Consider the following 9,295-nt stretch of genomic DNA (forward strand, 5'->3'; position numbering starts at 1 on the left):
GCAGCCTGTCCTAGACCTTTCCCAGGCAAAATCAACCCATTCTGACAGACAGAGCAGCAATTCTCAGGTGCCCACCCCGTCTCTGCTCCATCCCCACCTGAATCTCATCCCAGCATGTGTCCCACTTGGTCACAGGGTCTCTCTTCCTGCTCTGGGAGAAGCTGTGCCAGTGCCATCCCAAGCCCGTGCTCCAGGCATGGCCAAGCACCCCCACACAGACCTGCTGAGTGCAAGGGCTGGGCTGCCCACCCGGGCACCCACACCCTGTGGCTGCCTGGGGCAGCGTTGCGGCCCCTTTGCCGCGGGCAGAGCCCCAGGCAGGGATTTGCAGCCCCCAGGGCCAGCTCTGGCTCCAGGGATGTTTTTGGCTGCGGGAGCTGAGTGAACCTGCTGCTGTGAGCAAACAAACACGGGCAGGGCAAACGGCAGCAGAGAAAAGAGCCCGTGAAGCCAGTGTGGGTGAAACTCTGGGCACCGGCGGGGCACGGGCTCTGACAATGATTAAACTGGCCAACCCAGCTTTCCCGGCAAGGCAGCACAGGGCTGGGACCCTGTGCTATTATGCAAATCACCTGGATCTGGGAGCATGAACGTTTGGGGCTGGAATTCCCCTCAGGCTGCCAGATTGTTACGCCGCCCAAGCTATAAAAGCAGAGACGAGGGCAGGGCTTGCCCATCGGCACCAGCCTCCCGGGGCTCATAAGCAGTGGCTAGCGGCCAGGCAGGGCTCCGACTCCCCGTGTTCCTCTCTGGATTAGCCGCAGCTCCGGGGTTTGCCATCGCAGAAGGTACCAAAGCTATTTTTGGCCGAGGCCTGTTGACGTCCCCCAGCCCAGGACAGACGCTTTGCTCCCCTCCCTGCGCATCTTCGCTCTCGCCGGGGGAAGCGCTTGGTCTTTTCTTGCTCCACGCCTGCTCTCCCACCGCAGCTGCCAGCCCTTTGTGGGGACAGCGGGTGCCCTCCGGCCCCCAGCCAACAGCAAGACTTGGCTCTTTTACGAGGGCCGGGCAGGGGCTTGGTCCCCCTCTGGCTTCAGAGTTACTGGGATGTGCTTCTTGCGACTGGTCGAGAGGACTGGAGCCGCTGGCACTGGAGCCCCAGCAGCGGGGCAGCCGGCTGTGCCATGGGGCTCGGGAGCGTGCGGGGCCGAGTGCCCGTCCCCACGGAGGGGCTGTGCCACACCGAGCTCTGACAGCCACTCGCTGTCCGCTCACGCTGGCTGCCGGCGGGGCGAGGCCGGGCTGCTGGGGACAGGGCTCTTTGCAAAGCAGGGTGACGCCACGTCCCCGGTTTGCTCCGGCTCAGCCTCCCTCTCTCCCGGCCCCCGAGGAGGTGGTGAGTCAGGCCCCAGCTGGCAGGTGCTGGGTGGATGTTTCTGGCAGAAGTGACCTGAGAGGTGACGATGGGTGGAGGGAGGGACAGCCCGACCTCACCCAGCCCTGTCCCGGGGTGCCGCAGGCCTGGGTCCTCCCGCCTCCGTGGGGCCGGGGCTCACTGTCATCTCTCGGCACAGAGCTCGATGGCAGGATCTTGTGAGATCAGCAACATCTTCTCTAACTACATCAGCGCCATGTACCAACCAGAGGAGGTGCAGCCAACCTTGGACATGCTGGGACACCTCGGGGAGGACAGCAGCCTGGGGCTTAGCCTCCCCAGCAGCCAGCCCCCAGCACAGAGCACAGGTAGGACCAGGGGAGTGGCAGTGGCAGCACCAGGGACCTGGCACTCGAGGCAGTGCCACTGGCTGGGAAGAGCACTGCAAGGTCTTTCTCCCACTGGGACAGATCAGCAGCTTCCACCATACTGCAGTTTCCCCATGGAAAGGCCAAAGGGCTGTGGCAGGAGACCCTGGGTGGCACAAGGCACGGCTGCTGGGAGCACACCTGGTTAATACAGGTGATGGGGGAACCACAGTCCCCCTACCCCAGCACAGCAGAGGCTGCTGGGGCTCACCAGGAGCAGTTTGGCAGTACAGTCCTGGTGATGGGGGACCATTATGGGATGGTGCTGGGGGAGGTGTGGGGAGCACACCAGCAGAGCAGGGTAGATCTCAGCATGAACAGGGTGAATGGCACCAAAACCAGCGCAGGGGAGAGTGTGGGGTCATCGCTGTCTTCAGGGCAGGGCGCTAAGGACCCTTTAGTCCCACAGCCCTTCAAGTGCAAGGCCTGCTGCATCCCACAAGATTGCCACTGGACCGTGCCCAGTGGCCACCGGCAGCCCGCACATGGCACTGGCACAGCCACCCTGCCCTAAGTTCCACTCTCCATCCCTTGCAGACAAGCCCGAGTGGTTCAGTGAGCTCCCGTACTTCTGGACCAAGGTGCAGGTGCTAGAGTGGATCAGCTACCACGTGGAGAAGAACAAGTACGATGCCAGCTCCATTGACTTCTCCTGCTGCAACATGGACGGGCACGCGCTCTGCCACTGCACCAGGGACCAGATGCGCCTCATCTTTGGGCCCCTGGGGGATGAGCTCTACGACCGCCTGCACGAGATCAGTGAGTGTCCCAAGGTCTCCTTCATGCCCAGGCCTGGCAGCTCAAAGCATGAGACTGAGAGACCCCCACTAGCCCAGGATCCTCTGCTTCCCAGGCACTGCAAAGGCTGTGTGCGGGGATATGGGGGCACAGATCAGAGTCCAGGCAGGGCTGTGCTCAGCTCCCAGTATGTGCCACTGCCCTCCATGCAGAACAGGCCTCACTAATCCCAGTCCTCCACCCCCACAGCCTCTGACGAGCTGAACTGGATCATTGACTTGTTGGAAAAAGAGGATACGACTTCCCAGACCTTTCTGGACCCCATCCCTCCGGGTAAGAGAGGGGCCCTGGCCAAGCCTTCTCCTCAGAGACCATGTGCTGACAGCAGCAAGGCTAACCCCTTATTCCCTTCTCTACCCCTTCCAGAGCTAGGAAATCCCTGTGCCAAGGACTCCCTGGAGGACATGAAGCCCACAAACCCTTTCCTATCCACAGACTTCACCTGCTTGCCTGGTGCCATGTCCCCAGGCAGCTCTGATGTTTCAGGTCAGTATTCTGCCAGAGGTGGATTTGGGTCTTCCAGAAGTCTGATGGTGGAGGAGGTGGCAGGGGAAACACCTCCAGATGCCAGCAGCAGGTGGTCTGAGCCCTGTTCCTTTGCCTCTCAGGGCCTGTGATGTCCCACAGCCCCAACTCTCAGGACTCCGGTGGAAGTGACCTCGACCTCGACGCTGCAGAAGCAAAGCTCTTCCCTGACGGTGAGTTGTTTGCTTCCTGACAGGAGCTGGGAGGGGAGGGCTGGGACCTTTCTGCATATCCCACCTGGCCAACAGGAACAACACCTGAACACCTATCCTCACACTGGGAAGGGAGGGAAGGGTCTCTTTCCCTGAGTACTCTGCTTCTGTTTCTCTCCATTGAGCAGGGTGATGGTGCAGGCTCTGGGCAGGGCTGGGATAGCTGGGCAGTGATTCTAGTGGGAAGGCAGGTGAGTGAAGGCTGCAGCCAGAGATCCTGGGCATGCAAATCAGTGTTCAGTATTGATCCCAGCTAGTGATGATACTGGGAATAGCAGGAATGCAAAGCAGCAGTAGGGCTTGGGGAAGGAACAGCATGCTGCCCTAAGCATGGTGTCACAGATGAGGGTGGGATGAGGCTGGAGGGAATGAGGAGACCTTGCTCTCAGAGACTACTTCCCTACTACCTGGACCTGAAAAGAGGGTGCAGTCCCTCCTGTCTCTCCCCTCCCTGAACCAGCTCTCCCCTGTGCTTCTGCTGCTGAGGAGCACATCCCTGTGCCAAAGGAGGGGGCTGTATCCTGGCATGCCCTGCCCAACCTGACGTGTGCCCCTCTCTGTGTGCACAGATGACTTCACAAGCAGCAAGAAAGGGGACAGCAAACACGGCAAGCGGAAACGGGGACGGCCCCGAAAACTCAGCAAGGAGAGCAGAGACTGCCTGGAGAACCGGAAGGGCAAGCACTGTACGTGAACCCTCTGGCCTGGGAGCTTGGACTGTGCCTCCCTCTGCTTGGCTCCATTTGGGATGATGGGAGGAAGGTCCATGTCTCCATTTAGGGAGATCCAAAGTGCAGGACCTTCCCTCCTCTACAGCTCACTCTCCTCTTTCAGCCCCAAGAGGTACCCATCTGTGGGAGTTCATCCGGGACATCCTGATCCACCCCGAGCTGAATGAGGGGCTGATGAAGTGGGAGGACCGGCGGGAAGGGGTCTTCAAGTTCCTGCGCTCGGAAGCGGTGGCTCAGCTCTGGGGCCAGAAAAAGAAGAACAGCAGCATGACCTACGAGAAGCTGAGCAGAGCCATGCGGTGAGTTCCCTCCCCTGTCCTGGGGGACCTGCCCCAAAGGGCTGGGTCAGCCCCACCAGGGCTCAGCCTAATCCCCCCAGCACGTGGGGCTGCATCCAGAGCCTTGATTCCACCTCCACCTCCTGCAGATATTACTACAAACGAGAGATCCTGGAGAGAGTCGATGGGCGGCGGCTGGTGTACAAATTTGGGAAGAATTCCAGTGGCTGGAAGGAGGAGGAGGTGCTCAACAGGAACAAGGAGCTGTAGGAGTCCTGGATGAGCCAGGGTCTGATGAACCCCTTGGGGGGCTCCTTGGCAGGAAACTTTACCTGCAGCTGTACCTGGAAGCTGCTGCTCCGTGCAGTGTGTGGAACTCCGACCCTTGCATGGGCATGCTCGTGTGTGCTGGTGACTGCCAGCACTGAGGTGTTTAGAGCCAATATTTTTGGCTCCAGTAGGTTATTGTAAACCGTGACTTCCCTTGCTGGTTTTGTACCTCTGCTTCGGAGCCACAGGGACTGTGCCTGTTTCAAAGCCTGAACAGATGCAAAGGGGAAGAGAAGTTCAAGCAGCAGCTGGTCCCACCGTGAGAGCCCAGCAGGTCTCCTGCTGTCACCTGTCTCCTGCCTGGGCAGAGGGGCAGCACCTCTGTGTCACCTGTGACTGGACAGACATCGTCCCAGCTGTGGGGTCCTCCCTCTCCTTGCGCTGTGCCAAAGGTGCCCCTCGTCCTATTTGCTCCACGTGGGTTGGGTGAGGCCCCCTCTGTAGCAGCTTCTCAGTGTGGCACCTGCTGAGAGAAGATGGGAACGTTGTGGAGCTTCACCTGGCCCCAGAGAGCCCTCAGTGGGGAGAGGACAGGATCAAGCAGGGCCATACCTCCAGTCTGGCTACCTCTGTCTAGAAACAGGCCTTTTCCCCTAGAAGTAGCATCTAATTTATGTAAGACGCCAAAAATAGCACAGAGTGAATGTACAGATATATTTTTTCATAAGTGAGATGTTCCTGTGTGAGAGTGTGCAGTGTGGGGCACACAGGTGTGTGGTGGTAGGTGGTGATGCTCAGCTGGACTGAAGTGATGTCACGGGGCACAGACTGGTGCTGTGCCCGCCACAGAGGGGGATGCCAGCCCAACCTGCAAGGTGCATGTGGTTTCCTCCTTTTCAAATGGGAACATAACATGAATAAATTTTTGGTTTGTTGGGTTTATTTGTACCTACCTGTCATTTTTCTTGTTTTTCTTAAAGAGCTGGTAGGGACCAGGCTTGTGTTATCTGGGTTGTCCCATGGCAAGAACACTGTCTGCCACCGTGTCCTGACTGCTGGATTGTCCTGGTCATCCTGGCACAGGGTCACAGGGTCTTCCTCAGGCTGAGGGGAGTTTGTCCCAGGCTGCTGGGAGTGAGATGTGGAAGCCTTGGCTCAAAGCCATGCAGGAGCATCTTACACAGGTCCCTAAACCTTGACCCTTCAGAACTGTAGCCCTGGCACTCACCTTTCCTGGACTGCTGCAAACTAGAGTTTGCCAGTCACAGCCTGATGGGAAGCAAAGTCTTGGGTGATCTGGGGAGGGCATCTCTCAGCTCTCTCCATTACTATCCCCGGCCTGGCTGGGAGTCACAGGCTGTGGGAGCACCTTCAGCCCCTCTCTGGCCAGTGAGACGTGAAGGAACATCAAGGAGCAGCACAAGTACTGCAAAATGTTTCAGTCTTGCTCATCTTCCAGCCTGGCTGTTTACTGGCCTCTCCTAGGACCGGGGTGCCTTCAAGGACCATATCTCAGTGGGAAGGACCACGATGGCCTGGCAGTGTGGGCAGCCCATTATCTAGCTCTTCTTGCCCAATGCCAGCCTCCCCCAGCCAGCCTAGCTGTGAGGAGGCAGGGAGGGTGTCCCAGAGGTGCTGGGAGGATCTCTCCAATCTACAGGATATGTCTGTAGGGTGGCAAGAAGGAATTCAGGGGCTTGGAGGCCAGGCAGATTCTCAGATGTTTCTACCACGAGCTTGGCAAACAGTGGTCCACGCGTGGCTCCCGGTTGGCACAGACTGCCTGCATTTCATGACAAGTCTTTCTGAACACTGTTGGGCACCAGAGAATGTTGGTGCCACCCTGAGCTCCTGCTGGTGCTCAGGGCCTGATGAATGTGGGCGCTCAGAGGACAGAACTCTCATTTCCTGACCCCCCCAAGGAGAAAAACCCTGTGCCCATCTTTGGAGCTTGGACCTGGACCAAGTCTGGGATGCCCAGGCAAAAGCTGTGCCACATCCTTCTGAACACTTTCAGCCAGTGCCTGGAGGGAGTAAGGAGGGGAGCCAGACCACCAGCAGGAGGGTGGTGAGAGGAAGTTTACTGCATCTCAGCAGTAAAGGTGCCTTGCAAAGCATGAGATGACTTTTTGGCAGGAGGATCCAGCCATTATCATAGAATCCTAGAACAGTTTGGGTTGGAAGGGACCTTAAAGCTCATCTCACTCAAGTTCCTGCCAAGGGCAGGGACACCTTCCACTAGCCCAGGTTGCTGCAAGCCCCATCCAACCTGGCCTTGGGCACTTCCAGGGATGGAGCAGTCACAGAGCCTCTGGGCAACCTTGTGCCAGGGCCTCACCACCCTCGCAGGGAAGAATTGAAATCTCTCCTCTGAGTTTAAAACCATTTCCCCTTGTCCTATTACTATCTGCCCATATTCCCCAACTGCTCTTCATTAGTGCCAGAGACATCGCTCTGTTAAACATTCCCCATCCCACACCTGCAAGAGTGTGACCCAATGCAAAAGAGAGCAGCAAGCCCTTCAAAGCAAGGTCTCACATGGGCCATGTGGGCTGTCCCCCCTGAGCTGTGGTGGCTGCAGCAGCTGGAACTGGTCCCAGCCTGCCCGGCCTCAGCTTAAGCGTGAGGTTGGTGGTTTGGAGCATCCTCCTGGAGATGCTGCAGTAACATCGAGGGCGTGACCCAGCTGCTTTGCAGGGGCAGGAGGTGCCCATGGGCCAGATCCAGCCTCTTTTGGGTGGGTTCAAGTGCTCTTTACGTGGGGAGTTGCCCTGCTGGTCCACCTGGGATACCTTGTCTCACATGGAAGACCTCCACTCCTTGCATTCCGATGTGCCGGGCTGGAGCTGTACTACTCCCAGATCCACATACTGGGATGAGGCCATCAGGGCTGCCCTGTGGTGCAAGAAGAGGTCCCAGTCCCTGGGTGTGAACCTGGAGCCAGCCCGTGGTCTGGGCTGCAGCCAGACCTCCGCCAGGATCCTTGCGCAACCCTCCCCAGGGAACAGGTTTTCCCGGCTGGTGTCTGCTGGCTCCAGCGAGTGGAGGGTGCTCCGGGCCCATCCCCGACCTCCTGGAGCTCCTGCAGGGAGCAGGCTGGATGTGGTGGCAGGAGGGACAGTGCTGAGGGGCTTGCTGCCCACACAAGTGGCACACTTGGGAGAGGGCTTGGATGGCGCTTGGTGGCAACCAGCAGGTCCAGGAGGAGACACGGCGAGCGGGGCAAGCCCAGCCCTGGGCCAGGTCTCACAGGAGCCGGCTGTGCTCCTGGCTGCTGTCCCTGAAGTTTGGGGTTGTGGGCGAGGTGTTTATTCTCCGTCAATAGATAACCCCAGCAGGTTGGCAGTGAGAGGGGAGCACTTTGTCACGCAGCCTGGTGCCCTGCCAAGCGTGCCTTGTTTGCTCAAGCAGTTTCATTTCTTTCCCGCTGCAGTTTGTGTTACCTAACTGGCCTGGGACAATGTTTAACCAGCACCCACAGCAGCAGGGAACCTGTCTGCCTCGCCTCCTGTGCCCCCCGTGTCCCCACTGCCCACCCTGTCACTCCACTGCCGTCGTTGAGTGGAGGGACACCGGTCAGGAGGTTTGAGCAGAGGCTGTGGATCACAGAGGGTTTGGAAGGAACTTAGACCACCTTGTTCCACTCCCTCTGCCATGGGCAGGGACATCTTCCACTAGCCCAGGTTGCTCCAAGCCCCATCCAACCTGGCCTTGGACACTTCCAGGGATGGGGCAGCGACAGCTTCTCTGGGCAACCTGTGCCAGGGCCTCCCCACCCTCACAGGGAAGCATTGTCTCCTAAAATACAATCTAACCCCACCCTCTGTCAGTATGAAGGTATTCCCCTTGTCCCTTGGGGTCCCCAGTTGGGTGGGCACCCTGTGACAGAGGAGGAAGAGGAGGCAGGGGTGTGTGGGCACAGGCGGGGGAATCAGACCCGGCAGCCTCTCATGAAATCTGTATTGGTCTGTGGGACAAAGAGCCAGGGAGGACTGGAGGAGAGAGAGCAAGGCCGGAGACATGCACACACACTGACACACCAACATACAGGCACACACTCAGGGCAACCCCTACAGTGACCTCCAAGTCCAGAGGGAGCCACTGCAGCAGAGCCTCTTGGCACACTGGCATGAAAAATAGATGATTTATTTAGTTTTTTATTCTCCTTGGAGGTGCCTGGATTTTATGTCTGTGGCAAGCCATGACAAGAATTGGAGAAAAAGAGGATTTTCCTTCAAAACAACCTCCCCTCTCACATTTATCCTGGGTCTGCTGGGAGACTTTTCCCATCAGGTTGAACATGTTTCTGCAACGCAGTTCCCATGGAAATGTCTCAGTCATCCTTCAAGTCTGATCATTAAAGTGTGTTTTCTCTCCCTCAAGACTCTCCAAAGGGACACACACTGCTTGTCCCTGGTCCCAGTTAGGGAAGAGGAGAGCAGTTTGCCCTGGCCAGCACTTGCCTGGAAGCCAGGGCTCAGAGCAGGTTGCTGTGGCTGAAATGTCCTGAGTGGGAGCTGAGAAGTGGGGTGAGGGGAGAGGCTTCGTCCGAGCCAGCAAGAAGGTGTTCAGTGTCCCACATGCCAGACCATGAACTGCCCCTGAGCACAGCAGCACGACCTGATTTTCCAGCCAAGCCGGACTGTGGCCATCCTTGAGCAGATCAGGGTAGATGGGAATGTGATGGGGACGGGGACAGCCTGCGGGAGGCAGGGACCATCTCCTTGGTTCCCATTGC

At 58.3% G+C, this 9,295-nt stretch overlaps 1 protein-coding gene across 1 annotated transcript; it reads left to right on the forward strand.

The window, feature by feature from the left end:
* The first annotated feature begins 678 nt into the window (after positions 1–678).
* Positions 679–5,489, forward strand: ELF3 (E74 like ETS transcription factor 3). The gene is made up of 9 exons (XM_027665775.1): positions 679–788; positions 1,515–1,683; positions 2,281–2,502; positions 2,731–2,814; positions 2,908–3,027; positions 3,150–3,239; positions 3,848–3,964; positions 4,113–4,308; positions 4,437–5,489. The coding sequence occupies exons 2-9, from the start codon at positions 1,521–1,523 to the stop codon at positions 4,555–4,557; spliced, it is 1,113 nt and encodes a 370-aa protein (XP_027521576.1). The 5' UTR covers positions 679–788; positions 1,515–1,520; the 3' UTR covers positions 4,558–5,489.
* The last annotated feature ends 3,806 nt before the right edge of the window (positions 5,490–9,295 follow it).

Source organism: Corapipo altera, unplaced genomic scaffold (genome assembly GCF_003945725.1).
Source record: "Corapipo altera isolate COAL_440 unplaced genomic scaffold, ASM394572v1 202, whole genome shotgun sequence".
Taxonomy (NCBI): domain Eukaryota; kingdom Metazoa; phylum Chordata; class Aves; order Passeriformes; family Pipridae; genus Corapipo; species Corapipo altera.